The sequence below is a fragment of the Aotus nancymaae genome, unplaced genomic scaffold, assembly GCF_030222135.1.
Source record: "Aotus nancymaae isolate 86718 unplaced genomic scaffold, 86718_ANA_hifiasm-v0.15.2.pri h1tg000020l, whole genome shotgun sequence".
In the NCBI taxonomy this organism is placed as follows: domain Eukaryota; kingdom Metazoa; phylum Chordata; class Mammalia; order Primates; family Aotidae; genus Aotus; species Aotus nancymaae.
In genome coordinates, this window is record NW_026988432.1 from 1,505,107 (window position 1) to 1,525,623 (window position 20,517).

At 49.9% G+C, this 20,517-nt stretch overlaps 1 protein-coding gene across 4 annotated transcripts in view; it reads left to right on the forward strand.

The window, feature by feature from the left end:
* Positions 1-20,517, forward strand: part of MBP (myelin basic protein) — a 145,647-nt gene that overhangs the window by 89,054 nt on the left and 36,076 nt on the right. For all 4 annotated transcript variants that reach the window (XM_012465433.3, XM_012465434.3, XM_012465435.3 and 1 more), the window contains exon 4: positions 18,648-19,084. In XM_012465433.3, coding sequence (XP_012320856.1) covers positions 18,648-19,084 — 437 coding nt within the window. The remainder of the gene's footprint in view (positions 1-18,647; positions 19,085-20,517) is intronic.

A 20,517-nucleotide genomic window follows, 5' to 3' on the forward strand; every position in this document is an offset into this window, starting at 1 on the left:
TTTATTTCTGTGTCGGAGAGCTCAGGTGTCATTGTTTCGTACAGCGCTGTGATTGCCAGAAAGCTAGCCTCTTTTTACTAGTTACAAACCCATGATGCAGGGTCTGTGGCACTAATCTCATGGGCATTCTGTGGGTCTCTTATGGATCATTCTAAAGTTTGAGACACTTGTGAGTGCCAAGGCAGGTGCATCCGCATTTATGTAACTGTGGCTTTATGATTGACATGTGATTTTGTACAAATAAAGTTCTCAGTCCTCAGTAATTTTCCTACTCTAAGAACAATGAAAACCAAGTCCACGAGCAGTCACGCAGTGCAGAGCAGTGATGCCGGCCGCACCAGCGCTCCCTGGCTCAGAGGTCCTGGCTATCGAGGGTGTCACTGCAAGAGCTCTATTCGGGTGACAGGAGAGGTGCTGCACATCCACCCCGCGTTTCCCTTCTGCTCCCCTTTTCCTCTAGCTTCTCAGTGATGCTTGATCACAAATCCTGTTCTTCCTACCTACCACTTAATTCACAGCCCCTACCCGATTTCAGAATGTCTTTGTCCAGAAACAGCTCTCCTCTGGCAGGACGCTGACATGAGGAAAGGCTGCTCACGCTGTTCACACTCACCTGAACCCTGTCCTCTGGCATATGGGGTCCTGTTCCCCCTCCCCTGCGTGCCTGCTGTGTTCTAGGGTGGCTTTTGGCTATGAATTAAATGTAAATTATCCCATAGGGCTGACTTCTTCCATCATCTTACATTCATCCTCTGGTTTTAAAATAATTCTCGTCCATTTCCTTCATGAAATTAAAACTGAATGCATTTTTAACTTGGCCTCACCTGTCTAGCCACAGAGCTTCAGCAGTGCACGGTAGTACCTCACCCTGGCTTCCTGCACCTAGAGGCTCACAGAAATCTGACTTCTGAGTTGAGTTGTGTTCACTCTCAGTGCTCTGTCCTATCAGGGCAGCACCAGTGAATCATGCCTGCCTGTTCTCAGAGCTTTAAATGACCTTATCGATCACAGAAGGGCCAGATAGTAACCTTTTAGGTTTTCAGGCCACGCAGTCTCTGTGGAGCCTCTGCCTGCGTACCTGCCGTCGGTGCACAAAGGCAGCCAGGGACACTTTCATCAGCAAATGACTGTGACTGTGTTTCAGCGAACCTTTATGGACACTGAAAATCGAATGAACTGTGCCTTTCATGTGTCACAAAATACTGTTTTTCTTTTTAACTGTTCAATAGGTAAAAAAATATCCTCACCTTTCCAGCTGTACAGAAGCAGATGGGCCAGATCGGGCCCCGAGGCACTGTTTGCAGATGCCTGCATCCTAACCAGTGACATCGTGTTCTGCCCAGTACAGAACACAAAGGAGAAACTCTGGTCACTCTTCAAATTTCTTAGGCTTTAAGATATTACATAAAAAGCAAACAAGAGCATGCATTGTATTAATTAATTGATGAGTCGTTCTTGCATCAAGCAAGTGATATGCATACATGTGTAAATCTGTATGCACATGTCCATACGTACATAAACGTACATCCACACTCACACACACACGTGCATGTATGCAGCCATATATAGCAAGCACTTGATGCCAAGCCCGGGGTTTGGTGCTGGACATGTATGAGAGAGGGGAACAGACACAGTCACAGGTCTGCAGGCTTAGGCTCGTGTCATTCCCAGGAGCCAGTTGTGGCATGACAGCAAAGAAACACCAGATATCATGTCAGTGAACAGGCGTGCCTTTCTACTCCCAGCGTGCTGTTGAGTAAGGGCCACTGCTACGGGGTCCCTCAGGTGTAAACTCTGGTTAGTAATGTGCGCTGTCTGCGTAGCAGAGACCAAATGTGAAGGGGCAGCAGAAAGGGCTTTGCAGCCTGGAACCCGGGACTGCCGGTTCCCACGGTGGCCGGCCTTCTTTACGTGTCTGAATTATTGCAGAACTTGCCCCCATCTTCTGTTATTTGCCCACACGTTTCTTTTCTTTTAAACTGGGCTGTTGTTCCTTTGATCTAAGACTTCTGGCCCAAATTCTTAACGCCTATGCAGATCGCGCAAGGGTGCGATTAGTCTTTCAACGTACTGACCGTTTGCAGATACACTGAGAAGTCTTCTAACAGTGGTCACTGGCTACTAAAATCATGGGCCCTGGAACTGACTGAAGCCATTATTTACGAGAACCCTTTCGAGGATTTGATTTGCTGTCTCGGTTGGATTTTTAATATTGATTACCTTATCCCCTGCTGTGACTCTGCATTTGCATGGAAATAACCTGCAGAGGCAAAGGTGCTATTTATTTCACAACGATGTATTTCTGTGTAACTGGGGAACACGCCGCAGACCTCGAGAGGCCTGCCGCCTGCTTTCCGCGTGTGGCCACGTCTCTGTCGCCAGCATTTGGTGCCATCCTGCTGTCACCCAGCAGCGACGTACTCCAGGCGCCTCGGCTGCACAGAGCAGCTTCGTCAGAGAGACTGCACGTGCTTCCTCCTCCTCCCATTCTGCAAGCCAGAGGACGGAAGAGAAGAGGTGAAGGCCAGTAAAATCCTGAGGTTTTAATTACCTGCTCAGTTACAAAATCGATCTGCTTGGAAGCTGGAACTTTCCACTGTTGATTCATTTCCCCCGCCTTCCCTGCACGGCTCTCCAGAATCAGCCCCCAGATCCTGTTCAGTCACGCTCAAGAGGAGAGCTGCTGGCCATGCTGAGGATGCCCAAAAACAGCCCCTCCAGTCACCTCTCTGTGGCACTGGCCAGTCTCTGTCCCCAAACCTGGCCATACTCCCGATCTCACTGGGGGATCAAATCTGGCCACTCGCTCGGCCCCGTCCTCCAAAATGTGACCCGTGATGTCAGTCTCATCTCTTCTTCCTTTCTCTTTTCCTCCAATTTGACACAAGAACTGCCAGCTGTATTTGCTGTATGAGAAAAAGGAGCCTGGCCTAGCAAGTTCTCAGTCAGCAGAATGATTGTAGGGGGTATTTCCTTACCCAAAAAAGCTTTAAAGCCCATCAAGTTTGAAAGAATTCTTAAGCAGTAATGCTTGCAGAAGGGTCTTTCATGGCAATGTGCTTATTCTGAAAGGTTCTCCCTCAATATGATGGCCATTTGTTTTCTGTAGAGTATTTTTTCTCGGAAACATATTATTATAGACTTAGGTCCCGTGTATTTAATTTGTATGAAAGTAAGTCAGCCACGTGGTCCTCCCTCTCCACCTGCAGTGTGAGTGTGGCGTTACGGCATCGCATTAGCGTCCTCTGCGGGGCTGCCTTGTTGCTGTCAAGACAGCAAACAGACAGCTCTGCATGGACCATACACTTCTCGTCTTAGTACCGGGAAAGCACTGGCCTTCATCAGCCAAAGGCTGACTTTTAATGGAGATGTGAACGGATGGTTCATATCACTGACCACAGCACATTTTGAACTGAGAAACAGAAAAACAGGATGGATTTGTGAAATTTAACAGTCTTATTTGCTGAGAAATATTTAGTGGACATATACTACATGTATAACATTCCAGTAATAGAGAAAAACTATTCCAACGAGCATGCAGTGGTGATCTGTGGGCAAATAGACACTTAGAATGCAGTGTGTACGTCCCAGGACACCTGCGGGTCCCATTCACTGTGAAAGCCATAGGGTGATAACCACTTAGAATGAGTATGAGCCGGAAATGTGGAAGAAGCAGCGATCTGGAGAAGCAAAGGAAACCTGGGCAGTTTCAGCAGCCTCTCGCAGCCTGTGTCCACAGAGGCTGTTCTCAGAGGGCTGCCAGGCACCTGGGGAGCTGTGCTTCCGTGGAAGGTAAACCTGGTGGACGCTGCGTCCTCCGGCTCCGCACAGTGAAGCCCCCGATGAGTCTCGAAATACAGAAGCACTTCCCTAGTGATTTAACCACGGAGCCGTGCTTTCTCAAAGACCAGATTTTGACATCATGCAGCACACCCGGGCTTCAGGAAACAGTTTGAGAAAAGCCAATAGAGAGACCTGAGATAATGGTGCATGGGGCCTGCAGCAAATGGTACAAAGAGGACCTCGCCTACCCAGGCTGAGGTCCCAGGAGCCCACCAAGGGGAGGCAGGGGCTGGGCCAGGTGGACAAGCCCCAGTGGTCACAAAGCAAGAGAGTCTCCAAAGGAGTGAGCAGGGAGGTCATAAAATGCGCCACCGGACCTTATTAATTTTCATCTTCTAATCCACCAGCAAAATGAGGTCAGGGACTGTTCTGCCCACCTGTGTGTCTGTAGCCCTGGCTCCCGTAGGCAGTGGGAGGCTGTAGGAGGTGTGCATCTGTTTTTCTATTGCCGTGTAACAAATCACCACATATTTTGCAGCTTGAAACAGGTTTATGAGCTCGAAATTTTATAGATCAAAAGTCAGGGCAGGCTCACCTGGGGTCTGCACTCTGGGTCTCCAGGCCTGGCATTAAGGAGTCAGCAGCCAGGCTCTTCTTAGAGGCTCTGGGAGGGAACCCACTCCCCAGCTCATTCAGTTTGCCAGCAGAATTCAGATCTGTGGGAACCGTCATCCCCATCCTTGCTAGTGTTGGCAAGAGTCACTGCCAGCTCCCAGGGCCTCCTCTCCGATCATGCACATCATCCCCTCTGTCTTCAAGCCAGCCCTGGCACTTCAAATCCTTCTCAGCCTGGAGTCTCCGACCTCCACTTCTCCCACCAGTGGAGAAAACCCTGCCTGTAAAAGACTCCTGTGATTAGGTCTGAGGACCCCAGATGTCTCCTTTTTTGCCCCATTAAGTAACAATCACAAGAGATATTTCATCATAAGCTCCACTATGCTATGGATGAGGGGTGCAGTGGGGAGCAGGACTCTGGCAGGGTGAGGATTAGTGGGAGTCATCCTTAGAACCATGCCTAACTCAAGGCACTATGTGAGTATCAGATGGGTGGGTGGATGGATGGATAAATGGATATGTGGATGGGTGGATGAGGGGATTGATGGATGGGTGAATTGATGGATGGGTGGACTGATGGATGGGTGGATTGATGGATAGACAGGTGCTGGGTAAATGGTTGGGCGATAGACATAAATTGATATATGGGTGGATGAGTAGATACATGGGTAGATGGGTAGATGAATAGATGAGTGGACTAGTGGGTGGGTGGGTGGATAGATGGATGGATGATGGATGAGTAGGTGGATGGATTTGGTGGATTGATGGACGGGTGGATAGATGGATGGATGGATACTGGGTGAATAGATGGGTGGATAGGTGGATACATTGATACATGGATGGATGAGTAGATACATGGGTAGATGGGTAGATGAACAGATGAGTGGACTGGCAGATAGGTGGGTGAATGGATGGATGGATGAGTGGATGGAGGGATGGATGGATGGATGGATGGATGGATGGATGATGGACGGATATGCAGGTGGGTAAATGATGGATGGGAAGTGGGTAGAAGGATGAATATTGTTTAGGGCCTTACTCCTTTGCCCAAGGTGTTTCCAGACTAGTTGTAGAAACACTGTGATAGCAACGATAAAAGCCCTAATTGTGCACCAGGACCCAGGACATTTTATGACATGCAGTGCGAACACTCATTGGAGCAGTGCATGAGGGAGCTACAACTGTTAACATCCGTTTTGCAAATGAGGCAACCAGGCCTTAAAGAGATTCAACTATGTGTTCAAGGTCACAAAGTAAGTGATGGAACCAAGAATCAAAGTCAGCCATGTTTGGCCTGGTGCAGTGGCTGACACCTGTAATCCCAGCACTTTGGGAGGCTAAGGCAGGCAGATCACTTGAGTCCAAGAGTTCAAAACCAACCTGGGCAACATGGCAAAACCCCATCTCTACTAAAAGTGCAAAAATTATCTGGACATGGTGGAGGGCACCTGTAATCCTAGCTATTCAGGAGGCTGAGGCAGGAGAATCACTTGCACCTGGGAGGGAGGCAGAGGCTACAGTGAGCCAAGGTCACACCTCTGCCCTCCAGCCTGGGTTGCAGAGTGAGACTCAGTCTCAAAAAATAAAAGCGAAAAACAAAGTCAGCCATGTTTGCCTCCAGACCTTTTCTAAAAGTCCAAATCCAACTCAGTTCAACAGTATGTTTTGAGCTCCCACTATGTCAAGTTGGCCAAGAGCTGGGAATCATTTTTTTAAGTTGTTGACTCCCCAGTGAGAAGCAATTCCTAGTACCACCTGTGATGCCACTTTCTTAAAGGAAATCTTGACTGTTCTGGGTCTGTCCAGTGTGGGCCCAAGTCACTGTGAGATTCGCCAGAGGCTCCACGTGGAACTGAACTGAATATTGGGCTGTTTTTTTTAGAATCTGGTATCTCTACACCAGCTGTGTTAGGGAAGCTGGGCATATAGACTGTTGCTGCATTGAAGGAGGAAGAACCTGGAGCTCAGTGCTTGCAGCCTCACAGGGGTGACCGGCCAGCGCATGGTCGTGCCTAGACAACCCCGTCTCCATCCTCCCGAGGCTCCCCTAGCACATGGCTGCCTCTCCTGTGGCTCCTTCCCTGCCGTGGGAGGCTCCAGCGGTGAGCTATGTGGAGCAAATAAACACTATATGTTCTGGGCACACAAAGGAGGCATTGGTGTGAGATGGGTGGGATGATGAGCCTGTTTGTGGGAAAGTTTTCAAGCAATCTCTGCGGGTAGCCTGGCGGGCAGCCACATGCCTCTCATAGATGCAGAATTTCTGCCATAGCAAATCCACGGGCACACCATGGGCCCTTTTGTTTCCTTTGCCCTCCCTGGTGACCCTGAGCACAGCACGCCGTGACACAAGTATTCCACAAACAAGGAGGGTCCTCTTCGGCCCTGGCCCACACTCCCAAATTCCACAGTTCTCTGCAGGGCTCAGCCTCCTTGAGAGGGGCCAGGCGAGCAGAGGCCCTGGGTGCCCCTGGCGCCTTCTCCAGTGGGACAAGGGGCCAAAGCTCCAAGCTCAGTCCTGCACCTTCAGTCCCAAGCTCTTCTCACTTCCACCCCCAGGAAACACACATGTTGCTGTTGCCATGGCTTGAAGTTTCTGATTCTTCATGGGCAGGGAGCAGACCGCCTATCTGCTGGACAGGAGCTGGCACTGAGAGCTCAACAAAAGCCCTGGTTCCCACTGGGCAGAGCCTACACTCTCGTGTCCCCATCCATGAGAGAGGCCACCTGCAGCCCACTCTGCAGCCAGTGCACAGCCTGTCCAAGGTGGCCGAATGGAGAGGCACTGACCAGGCACCCATCGGAGCCAGCAGAGCTGCGCGGTCAGTGCCACCCACATGGCAAGAGGCTGCTGGTCTACAAACAGACCCTGGCACATTGTTTCTTCTGTAGCTTAGCATGTAAATGCAACGAGATGTTCTTCTATCACATAAGAGATGTCAGCACAGCCAGCGTTAAGGACATCAAGGAGCTCATCTACAGAACAGTACCCTGGAAATTGTGTTCAGATAGTGAATTACCTGCTTCAAAACATCTACAAAAATGAGACTCTGACCAGCTTCAGGTCTAAACAAATGGATTACTCCCTGCTTCCTTTTTCTTAGCTTTCTTTACGTGTTCTTGAAATCTGCGTTTGTGGGGGAATTGCAGGGGTCTGCAGGCATCGGCAGAGGCTCTGAGCAGCGGCTGGCAGGGCAGGTGGTGATACTCAGGGAGCGTGAGAGAGTGGGCAGGAGGGCGGGTGTGCTCACTGCCTCGGGGGTCTGTCGGGCATCTGCCAAACTGCTTTAGGTAAAAAGCCAATTGTAACAGCTCCAAAACATCTTCCCACCATTAGAAGCAAATCGAGAATTAAAATTTAGAAAGGCCACTTGAAGAAATTTGTAGCATCTTATTTCAGTTTTGTGTTGAGTTTTTATATGGTTTTTCCTGGGATGTAGGAAACAGCATCACCTTCTTTTGATTTTCTGAAAACAGGATCTTTTTTGCAATGGCTGAAGAATTGGATAACTTTTCTTCATTTCTCTAAAACAGTGTTTGTATAGCTTTAGAGTTTCTTGGCTGTAAAGAATGGTGTCGTGACTTCAGAATCCCCTCTTCCACTGATAACCAGGTTGCCCCTCTGAAGGGCTTGAACTTGAACTTGGGTGTGCCGACTCTTTCTTTGCTGGATGACTGGTCCCCATAAGAGAAGGTCTGAAATAGGGTCAGTTACAAGACTGAAGATCATGCAGTGGCCCCAGGAGCCTCAGTCATCTTGAAGTTACCATCTGATAAAAGGGCCTGGGGGAAATGTATACGTTAAAAAGCTTGACTTTAAAAACCAAATAATTAAACATTTTTCCATGTTGTGAATTCTACAATAATAGTTTCCTTAACCTATTCCATGCTGCTGTTTCCAGTTAGCAGCTAAGGATTAATTTAAACAATTATGGAAGATAACACATTTTGGCATATTTGGATATACAGATGTTTTTTTGGAAAATACTTCCTGAAGTGATTGTGGGCTAGAAAACCAGTTTGCAAATCACTGTAAGAGAAGATTGTTCCATGTGCCGGCAGCACAGGGCCAGCCTGCTCCAGTGACTCCTGCCATTGTGCATGTACAGCAGAAGTCACCGAAGCATCCCGTCCCTGCCCGTCCCTTCCCGTCCCTGCGTGGCGGCCTCGCCAGCCCTCGAAGGAGGCTGCCCTGTTCAGAGCTCTTGCCACGCAGAGTCCCTGTGTGAACGGTACCATGGGCTCTTGGGTCCCTTCAAGTACTTTCTGCCTCAGAAACTGTATGACCTTACAGCTGGGTTGCCAAGGATGGGAAATAAAGGAAGAAGCAGTCATGTTTCCAGGAGCCATTCCTAGCTCCAGACCATTCCCCGAGCCTCTGGGGACCCTCATTTCCAGTTCCTTGTATTTTAACGTTACGGACCCCAGAATTTCCTTAGACAACTGTGTGGACTCTAGTCCCTAAAAAGATCATCTGGAAGTTCATTTTGGTGGCTCGGGGGGGTGGGTGTGGCTCCTATGAGACCTCTAAGATTATGTCTGGGTTCTCTGTGTGAGTCAGACCAACAAGAAGGACATCTATGGATGGTAAGCTGGGAACCGGGATTTTTGAGCCAGAAAAATTCCTAGTTCCTGGGCTAAATTTCCTGGTGGTAGAGGACAAAAGGACAGACCTGTCAAATCAGGTCAGTGGTGACTGTGTGTGTGTGTGTGTGTGTGTGTGTGTGTGTGTGTGTGTGTGTGTGTGTGTGTGTGTAGTCATTTTATCGGAAATTAAAACACTCAAACCTAACTAGATATGCTACCAAAAATAATATTACTTTTAAAGTCAAGGTAAAAATGTGGACAACCAGCGAGTCTATTATTATACTGATCTCTCAAAATAAATAAATCAGGCTGGGTATAGTGGCTCATACCTGTAATCTCAGCACTTTGGGAGGCCAAGGCAGAAGGATTTCTTGAGAAGTGGAGTTTGAGATAAGTCTGGGAAACATAGCAAGACCCCATCTCTACAAATAGTTTTAAAGATTAGCTGGGGCAATGACTCATGCCTGTAGTCCCAGCTATTCGGGAGGAAAAGGCAGGAGGATAGCTTGAGGCTGGAAGTTTGAGACAAGCCTGAGCAACATAGCAAGACCTCATCTCTACAAAAAAAAAATTTAACAGGTAGCTGGGACGGTTGTACGTACCTGTAACCCCAGCTACTCAGGATGCTGAGGTGGGAGGATCACTTCAGCCCAGGAGGTTGAGGCTGCAGTGAGCTATTATCAAGCCACTGCACTCCAGCATGGGCAACAGAGCAAGACCCTGTATCTAAATAAATAAAGTTTTTTTGTCAAAATATCTGGTGGACGTCATGTTGTAAATATACAGGAAAGTGGTTACCAACGTGGGGAAGTGTTTAGTGGTCTGTGGCAAAATGAGAGTTGTGAGCTTTTTGGGTATGCAGGGGGCCTGTAGGTTCTGGAATGTGTGCAGAGGGCGGGAGCTGGATCTGACATCATCTGTTGAGGACCTCGGGCTCCCTGACGCTTTCCCTGGCCTGGCCCCTGCCCAGGGGGACACCAGCTGGGCTGGGCGTCACAGCCTCTGCTCAGTGGGCCTCAGCAGGGTTGTGCGGGTAGGCGTGTGTGGGCAGATACAGGGTTTGTGCAGCAGATAGAAAAGCAACCCTACAATGTCACTTTTGTGAAGCTAAGTGTATTCCATAACCTTTCATCTTGAGGAGAGGCTCTTCCCATTCTACTGATTCCAAAATTCTTTCTTTTGTGGAATTATATTCCCAGTACACAGTAGTCTACTGGAAGTTTTTTTGGTTTTTTTTTATGTCTTAGCTGGCAAAATAAAAACTTGAAGTTTTGAAGTGGTGATGCAGAGTCCCACCATTTTCATCTCTAACTTTTCCTGTTTTACTGGCCCATGAAGTCTGGGAATCCATTTAGATGGGAAGGACGCAAATACATAAAACAAGCCAACCGTGGCGACTCAGCGGGGAAAGGCTCTACTGCGTGTCTTAGAGTTTATTGTTGGGAAAACCTCAAGGTACCTGAGGATGATCGTTTTCATTGTCTGTGTCTCATTTAAGATCTCCTTGGCCATGAATATGACATTTTATTAAACTTCCCTAGTGAGGTTGTATTTGGATGATCCCTTAGGTCTAATGTTTTGAGATCTCTAATGATAGGGACAGCATTAAATTGACTGTAGTGAAAAGAACAGTATCATCTCATCCACAGAAGTCCACTTTGTTATAGTTCAGCTGGGGAGTGGGAATGCCTTTGTGGAGAAGGTGATTTCTGCGTTATGTTTTATTCTGGTTTGGTGAGCACTAGGGCATGCTCTGAATTACTAACTAAATGCATTCCTGTTGGCCTGAAAACCTCTGGCTTTAAAACAGAGTTGCAAACCCAGAAGGTATCACCAGCAAGCCTCATCCAATGGCCTCAAACGCCCGCACTCAGCCTCCCATTGCAGCTGAGAGCCGCCTTCTGGGGTCACGCCAGGGAGAAAAGCGCCAAGTTCAGGCACAGACAGCGGCCTGCAGGCACCGTCCCCTAAACGAGGTGGCAGAGCCCCGTGACCAGAAGCATTGGAAGCACAAAGATTCATGGAGGCTGGTCGAGACCCACCTCAGCACAGGAAACAGCAGCAGGCTCAGCCTCATCCCAGGCTCCCAGGCTTGCAGTTAAGCAGATTCCGTGGCACAGGCCGGAGCTCCGCGGAGCGGGACGTGTAGCTGCCTCCATTGGGATGAGGGCGGTTTTTCGGAGAATGAGTAACTCACTGCCCACTGCTCCTCTGCCTATGCCAGGAAGGCAGCAGCCGAGCCCCAGCCGCGCGTTCCGGTTTATTCAGGGTGTGGGGTATGCCTGGGAACCCGGATGCCTGTCTCTCACACGTGCTGGTTTTGATGGAAGTTACTTGTGGGATGTGATTTCCACGGATGCAGGGGAATGGGGTTGAGAAATATGCTCTAGGTTAAAAAGAATAGCATTTCAGTAGAGGACAGTGTCTGCTCTGTCATCACAGTTCTGCTGGAGACCGTCATGTGTGGACATTTGATTCCTGCCATGTTCTGCTTCGAGCAAGATGACGGTGAGACAGTTTCCTAAACAAGCCTGGCGCTGTGGACGGGGGGCTTCCATGCTGTTTGCAGGGCAGCACATGCACAGACCGTCAGATGCGGACAGTACGTCCTGGAGTCCGGGACTCAGCTTTTGTTCATGTTTAACAGTCATTAACGTATCGACGTCCAGGTGGCCATGGGTGCACCCAGACCACTGTGGCTGCAGGCTCCGGACAGGTCAGAAAGCCTCCGGGGCTCTCCCAGTCAGTCCTCCGGGAAGCAGCTGCTAGCCACAGATGCGTCAGCCGTCAGTTATCTGCAGTTCGATTTTACCCTGAGAGGAAAAGCCTCGCTGCAGTGGAAGCCAGTCTGGGCTGGAGCAGGGCTGGTGACAGACAGCCGAAGGTGAGGGATCACTGGGGTTTCCAGAACATAGAAAGGGTATTTAGGCGGGAGTGAAAGGCAGCGCCTCCATCAATCCCAGCTTAACTTTGCTAAGTCTCAGTTTCTTGTATTAATAAAAGGGCTACTAAAGCCACCCACCTCGGAGAGTGACGGGAATGCACACCCCCTCCCCAAATGCCCGCAGTCTGCTCAGGAACGCCCTCTCTGCCACCCTCCTCGGTGGAAGGCAGTGTTTGCGGGAGGGTGACACCCAGGTCGCAGCGTGCCGTGCAGACAGGACCCTGGGGATGGTTAAGGTAAGAATAGCCGAGTGCTCCCATCTCATAAACACAAACAAAGGCCCAGTGGGCTCAGTGACTCTGCAGCACGTCGGCGGGTCAGTGGGCGGACTGGGGTTGGCCTCCAAGATCCTTCCCTAGGCTCCGCACAGGCCTCCACCCTGGCCTCAGCCCCACCCTGTGACTACAGGCCACGGGCTGCCAGGACGGCCAGTTCTCCATCACCCAAGGAAACGGCAGAGCACGTGGGCCTGGCCTTGTGGAAGTCAGTCCCACTCAGCCGTGTGTGTTTAATCTGAGCAACCATCCAAAGCAGAGATTAGCGTTTGGAGTTTAGGAAAGTTTAATTCGTTATTCCAATACTTCAGAGCCATGCTAAATGGTGATCTTTACCATATTATATGAAAACTCTGCAGAACCAGAAAGAGTGAAATTTTACTACTGAAATTCATTTCTACACAGAATTCTTTAGATCAGAGGTGTCCAATCTTTTGGCTTCCCTGGGCCACATCGGAAGAATTGTCTTGGGCCACACATAAAATACACTAATAATAGCTGATGAGCTAAAAAAAAAAAAAAAAAACAAAAAACAAATTACAAATCACAAAGTAACTGCTCATGTTTTGAGAAAGTTTATGAATTTGTGTTGGGCTGCATTCAGAGGCCTTCTGGGCTGCATGCGGCCTGTGGCCCGCAGGTTGGACAAGCTTGCTTTGACCGTGGATGTCAAAGCTGACAGGATTTGAGAGAAATTCTCACTTAAAAATCAGTATGTAAAAAACAGCTTAACAGCTATGATGCCAAGTTTCTCCAAAAAAGTGGGTGTTTGATATCTTTTCTTTTGGAGTATAGTCCATTAAATAGCATCTTCTATTAGCAAACATTAAGTGCTTGCTGGCCATCTCTGAAGGCCCCAGCACCAGCGCAGATGCATCAGAGAATAAACGGCCTGGTGCCCTCAGAGAGGAGGTCACTCGACTGGACAAAACAAAGCAAATGGGAGGTGATCTGAAGGAAAGTAAGGAGTGGCTGTGTGTGCTGGAGGGCAAGGTGCCCGGAGACAGGTGTCCGGGCCTCCCAGGGCCAGCCTTCCCGGTGGGGACCTGGAGGCAGAGGAGGCACGTGGGCTTTGTTGAGAATACAGAGGTCAAGGGCCTGCAGCGATGCAGACAGCGCCCTGGAGGAGAGCGAGGGAACCGTGGGCAAAGAGAGGAGTGTGTCCTTGGCGTGCATAGAATGAGGAGTCTTGAGTTCGGGGCCTTGTGTTGCAAAGCCCTTTATAGATCGTTCGGGGGGTGTGCAGGCGGTGGAACCCGTGAAGAGGGCCTGGAGAAGAGGGGATCAGCCGTGAAGACGCGGCGACGGCCCCAGCAGAAAGCCGCAAGGAGTAAGGAAGTGGGGGCTGCGGTCACGTAAGAAATACTCCAAAGGAAGGAGTGGCAGGAGTTGTTGACGCCTGTGTGCTGGGGGTGAGCCAATGGAAGCAGCAGACACACTGTAAAACTGAGGCCACGCGGCTGGGGTGAGCCGATGGAAGCAGCAGACACACTGTAAAACTGAGGCCACACAGCTGGGGTGAGCCGACGGAAGCAGCAGACACTGTAAAACTGAGGCCACGCGGCTGGGGTGAGCCGACGGAAGCAGCAGACACTGTAAAACTGAGGCCACGCGGCTGGGGTGAGCCGACGGAAGCAGCAGACACTGTAAAACTGAGGCCACGCGGCTGGGGTGAGCCGATGGAAGCAGCAGACACTGTAAAACTGAGGCCACGTGGCTGGGGTGAGCCGATGGAAGCAGCAGACACGCTGTAAAACTGAGGCCACGTGGCTGGGGTGAGCCGATGGAAGCAGCAGACACGCTGTAAAACTGAGGCTACGCGGCCTTTCATCAACGCCACCTCTGCAGAAGATGAGGTCGTGACACCTGAGTTTCTTTAAATAGTAAACGCTATCCCCCAAATATCACAGCTGTGTCCCGCTGGGCGTCTCTGTGCTGTAGAAGCCACTCGGAAATACATGCTACCCATGCTGCGGCCACAGATGGTCAGTGATTTCAGTGCCACCACGCCCTGAAGGCCAGTATTGTTCCGGCAGGAGGATTAAGGTGTGGTGGTGTCGTTTGAGGAAGTTTTCCTGCAATTGCAGAAGTTGATTAAAACTACAGGAAATATTATGAGTACATATTTTGGGAAATTTGGATCCGCATCTTTCACTAATTAATTGTGTAATAAATGCTCTGCTCTATGAATATCCAAATTTAAAAGTCTGCACTGAGATCTCGTTCGACTGAAGGCAGTGTCAACCGACTGAGCTGTACTTGCGCCTACCAAAACGCTGCACAGCCATAGATTTAGACTTCTTCGCATGCTTCTTATGTGTTGGGAGAAGCTACTTTGGGGACACAAATGCCCTTCTCTGTGCCTCACAAATAACTGCATTCAGGGACACAAAGGCCAGCTGTTGTAACAATATTAGTATTCAGATGTTCTTGTGTTTTGTTAATGCATTTAATTAGGTACAATACAGCTATTGTTCTCCTTCCACATTTGCATTAATTTATATTAGCCAGAGAATATAAAGCACAGCTATAAAATCAGACTAATTATTTCTGTTGTTCCTGCAACCTATAAATAAGCATTGCGTGGCTGCAAAAACGACAGCTTTGTACTGACCACAGCGTTCTTCCTGTTGCTTTTTCAAACACTACAATGCAACGATGTATTTCATCATATGTTCTAAAGCTTGATGTTCCTGTGCAGTTGAATTTCACCAGTGGTCACAGAAGAACAGTGCCACCAAAGTCTCCTGCCCCACCTGGCCCTGCCTTTTCCGGGCTTGTCCTGGAGCGTGTGACCTGTTTTTCAGGCATAGGACTCAGCCAGCGCAGACGCACCAGCAGCTGTATGCACTCCCTTGGGTGCGTGGACGAGAACACCGCGCCCCTGGGTTCCGCCTTACACTCTGCCGTTGGCAGGCGTCTATAGTGTATGTGAGAGCAGGTGAGCCTGTCTGGGAACCAGGTCTTATGTGGACCGCATGGTAAGTCTCACTTACAGGGCACTTTCTTGACCCAGATGATTTTGATTTAAAAAAAAGTAATCAGAAGCATTGGAATCCTTTTTCCAATGAGCAAGTGTTGTAAGCATGCAAACTTCCATGGAGATATGTAGAAGGAGAGCAACCCCGCCTCTCTCCTCTCATGCCCTCCCTCCCACCCCCAGAACTGGGACCCTGCCCTCCTCACATCCCCCAGAGGAGACCTCAGTGCTGAAGGGGTCTGTGTGTTCTCAGATTCAGAAAAGGCCGATCACTGCAATTAGCCAAAGGCCCTGGAAAATACACTGAGAAATAAAGGAGCTGCACTGGAGTCCAAGTGCTTGCGATGGTTTAAAAGCCGAGGGTGCATCTTCACAGGCGCTGTTTTATCCACGCGTCAGCCGAGGTCAGCCACCTGGGGGGCTAGCAGGTGTTCATCTGGCTTCGTCAATAGCACTAGCAGTGCAAGAGGCAATCACATTCTTGTTAAAGTTTCTACAGGAATTGCTGAACCCGGGTTCCAATTCTGATGGTGCTCTGCCTGTGTGCACGTGTGTGTGTGTGTGTACACGTGGGTGTGTGTGCACAGGAGGGGGGTCACCTAACCTCCCCAAGGACGAATGTAACTCAGGTGGGAAATGAGTCTACCCCACTCTCCCCAAGAGCTGCTGCTGCTGACAGCTGGAATCTTCCACCTGAGAGGCTGCTCCTACGGCTTCATCTTCAGAGTTGCCAGTACCGAGGCTGTACCAAGTGGATGATGGGGACACTTTCTCAGGAGATAACACTCTCCCAGACATTGAGTTTCACAACCTAATCCCCCAGTTAAGTGTCTTCTCAATCCATTTAAGGAAATGCCCTCAAAGTATTTTTTGGTGTGAACAAAACCACATGAGAAACATCTTTTCCTCGCCAGCGTGTTTATGGCTTTCCTGCCTCTTAGTAATCGTGCAGAAAAGAGTTGACGCTGCAGGCCTGGGACCGTTTACTCTCAGGCAGGCCTGTAGCGAGCTAGGTCCCGGGGTGTGGTCTGGGATCGTGAGTTTCCAGAGGGCTCCCACCCATCATTCCCTAACCGGGAGGGCGGTTTGCCTGCCTGCACGGCTGTGAGCACCACACGGTCCGTGCTGAGCAGCCTCTTTCCTCTGGAGCCTGGAATCTTGGTGGCACCAAGCAGGGACAGCCTAGAAGACCAACCCCCAGTAAAGCCCCAGGGAGGGGTCTCTAACGAGCCTCACTAACAAACAGCATTTAACACGTGGAGTCACAGCACGTGAGCACTTCACACAGGTCACAGCACCTGCTGGGAAATTCAGCGTCCCATGTGACCGTGAGGAGGGGTTCCGGAACCTCACCGTACCTCTCACTGGAATGAGTCATAGCAGCGACAGGACCGTATCCTACATCCCAGGAGCTCCCCAGCAAGTCGTGGAAACTGGAGAGGTAGAGGGGACCCCAGGGCAGTTACTGAAAGAGGTCCTTTTGGAAACCGACCTGGAAGAATGTCTGCCGACTGCCCACTTCTCATCACTTGGCAGGCATTCTCAGCTGTTTGCTGGTTCCCTGTCTACACCTTCCCCAGCCAGGCTGGCTGCAGCCACTCTCCCCACTCCTCAGGCCAGACTCCCAGCTCCATCCCTCTCCCAGTTGCTCAGGATAGAAGGCAGAGTGCCCCTGGCATCTGGGTCTCACCATCTCAGTGGCATCCCTCCGCAGAGGCCGCTCACCAGAATCTTCCCTCATCAGGCCCCTCTGCTCCCCAAACCAAGCCCTGTCTTCCTGCCACATAGCCGCTTGCTCTGCCCTTTCCACCGTCTGTCCACAGCCATCAAGGGGTCCCCCAGCTCCCTGCCCATGTCCTCCTGCCTCCCAGATGCCTGCCTGGCCTGGGACATTCTCGGCCCCGCTGTCCTCCTGGACCCAGGACCAGCTCGGCCACTCTGCTGCCACTCCTGCCACAGGGAGCCAATTCTGCACAGACTTCCAGGGGGACCTGCCTTCCCCCACTGCCAGAAGCACCCTCCCCTACTTCCCCAGTTCCTCACAGGGCCCAGACTCTCATCCTGTCCAGATGCAACTTCCACAAGGACCTTCCTGCTGACCCAAGCCCTCTCTGCTTTTCCTCCCCTCGCCTGATGTGAAGTTGCACAGCGAGTGAGTCTCCCAGGGCTGCCAAGACAAATTGCCACACGCTGGGGGATTAGAACAACAGGGATTCTCTGATCATTGTGAAGGCCAGAAATCTCAAGTTAAGGGGTCTGCAGGGGTATGCTTCCCCCTACGGCTCTATGGAAGAATTTGTTCATCACTGTAACTCAGAAATCTGGAACAGTACATTACACTTATTCAGCACTCATAAATAATGGGTGGGTGGATGGATGAGTGGACGGGGGATGGATGGATGGGTGGATGGACAGGTAGACAAATAGATACATGAGTGGATGGATGGGTGGATGGACAGGTAGGCAAATGGATGGATAAATGGGTGGATGGATGGATGGGGAAATGGACTGATATGTGGATGGATGGATGCATGAGTGGATGGATGGGTGGGTGAATGGATGGGTGGATAGGTGTGTGTGTAGGATGGACAGATAGATGGGTAAATGGACTGATATGTGGATGGATGGATCTCCATTGATGGATCAATGAATGGATGAGTGATATAGGAACATGTGAGTGAAACCTGTTTTCTGCAGATAATAAGAGTTTGAAGAGGAAACTAATTCATTAAACGTAATACTGTAACTTGAAAGCAAAATGAATTTATTGCCTTGTGATAGAAATGCTGTATTTTTTGGAAGAAGCTATGAGATGGTGGTATGCAACATGAAATATCTCAATCCCACTTCAGATTTCTAACTGTTTCTGCTTACAGAGGAGAAGCCAAGTCGAAATGTCCTGAATAAGCAGTTCTCTATTGCGAGAGGCCTCTTGTGGAATCTGGGATTGAAAATGTTCTAAATGCCCCGCTGCTTTTATGCATGAATTGCAAAAAGATGTGGCAAGTTTCATTCCTACCAAGAAAACTAAAAACACCTTTTGTCAAATAAACGCTCCTTGCATATTTAACGTACGCCCCAGTGGCCTCATAAGCGGTCAGTGTCCCGTCAAAGTGCCTGCACATCTGGGCTCTCTGGGGGGCAGCCGTGGCAGCACCCAGGAAGAAACGCGGATGTGGCTGCTCTGCGTACTCAGGCTTCTTCATCGGGAAGCCTTGGTGCATTTTACTCAGGGTGCCAAATCTCAAGTAATGGAGGAATTCCCAGGCCTTCTGAAAAGCAGAGCTGCAATAAGGCTGCTCCCTCCAGGTTAGCTCCATCCTGGGCCAAGGACTCTGTGAGCACTGCACATATTCTGTGGGTTTTATAGGAGACAGCTAGGTCAGGGCCCTTCAAAGAAAGCTGCTTTGTCCGGCGCTCGGCTTTGCACAGGCCCGTATTCATATCTCATTGTTGTTTGCAGGAGAGGCAGATGCGAACCAGAACAATGGGACCTCCTCTCAGGACACAGCGGTGACTGACTCCAAGCGCACAGCAGACCCAAAGAATGCTTGGCAGGACGCCCGCCCAGCTGACCCAGGGAGCCGCCCCCACTTGATCCGCCTCTTTTCCCGAGATGCCCCGGGGAGGGAGGACAACACCTTCAAAGACAGGCCCTCTGAGTCCGACGAGCTCCAGACCATCCAGGAAGACAGTGCAGCCACCTCCGAGAGCCTGGATGTGATGGCGTCACAGAAGAGACCCTCCCAGAGGCACGGATCCAAGTACCTGGCCACAGCAAGTACCATGGACCATGCCAGGCATGGCTTCCTCCCAAGGCACAGAGACACGGGCATCCTTGACTCCATTGGGCGCTTCTTTGGCGGTGACAGGGGTGTGCCCAAGCGGGGCTCTGGCAAGGTGAGCTCTGAGGAGTAGAGGAGCTTTAGTTTAAGTGAAAAAAGCAAAGGAGAAATCAGTAGGTGAACTAAGCCATTAGAGGAAGAACTGGCATGTAGCCTCTTGCTGTCTAAGGTCCGGGTCCGTGCTGGAGAATGCATTTGAGCCCAAAATTGTGGGCCTGAATTGCTGCTTAGGACGTTGTTTTCATGTAACTCACCCTCTCTCTTCCTCACAAGGGATGGTGCCCGGGGCGTGGCTCGGGAATGTAAGGACATGCTGAATTGTGGAGCTCTAAGGGTGCCCGGGCACAGGCATTGCAGAAAGAGAGCCACGTTCTTGGGGTCTCTGGTGGTATGTGCGTGCCGGCTTTGTGACCGAGTTGCCTCTGCGGCCCACACGTTGGAGTTCGGCACTGGGGTTTGCTCGTTTTTCCTGGAGTCAGTGCTGTTAGCTTCATGTTGCTCTGCAACAATCACACAATTGAGGTTGAGGAAGACTTTTGAACAAACTCCTGAACTGAAATCCGCCTTGAGCAAGCTTTCTCTGTGGTCTGAAAAGTGGAAGGGGTGGAGGGATAAATGAGTACCTGTGAATCAAAGCTTTATTATTTTGTGATTCCATTAATTTGCATATAGAGTCTTAGAAGTTTAAGAGCGAATGTTCTGTGGATAAAAACGTATCACAAGAAAAAAAAGAAAACCCTGCTCTGGGGTCCAGTGTGTAGGAGTGGCTTCTGCAGTTGCTTGTCTGGATAAGCCTGTGGCTGCAGGTTCGTTAAAGCACTGGTTCCTGAGTGGCATTCAGATGGCAGAGGCGTGGCCTTTCACATGACGCTTAGAGTGCTTGGTGGTTGTGTAAGTTTGGAGAGAAAGAAGTTTTTCCCCAAAACGTCCTGGTTTATTGGGTGTTCTCACAAACCCTGTAAGAGGCAGCCATTTTTCTGCCTGTGTGCAGTGCCGATTCTGGAATTCTGGAAAGCCTTGTGGGAATGTAAAAGGCTTTTGAATAAAGTGTGGAACAGAGCACCTCATTCTGTTAACATGCCATCATAAAAACCACAGGGTAATCGGTGGAGTTAAGGAGTCTCTAGAATTGGCTTTGGTCTCCAGCTGCAATTCTTTATTGATCATGAAATTGTTGAAGATAAACGCAAATGTCAGCTTTACCTTTCCTGTGGGCATGAGAGCACATTGAAGTCTCAGGCGACTGTGAGCATCTCTACCATCTGCTCTGAGTTGAGGATTCCTGTTGTGACACTTGCCATGACTTATTTGTAACTAGCATTTGGTGTATCCACAGTACTTCTGGAATCGATATCCTGGCTAGTTCTCTCAGTGTATTTGTAGACATTTTCTTTCCCTTTGTGGCAGTACTCCCCCAGCCTGAAATGTTGGTGTTCCAACCTATTTCTAATGCTAGTTTCAACTGGAAGCACTTTTCAAACCACACCT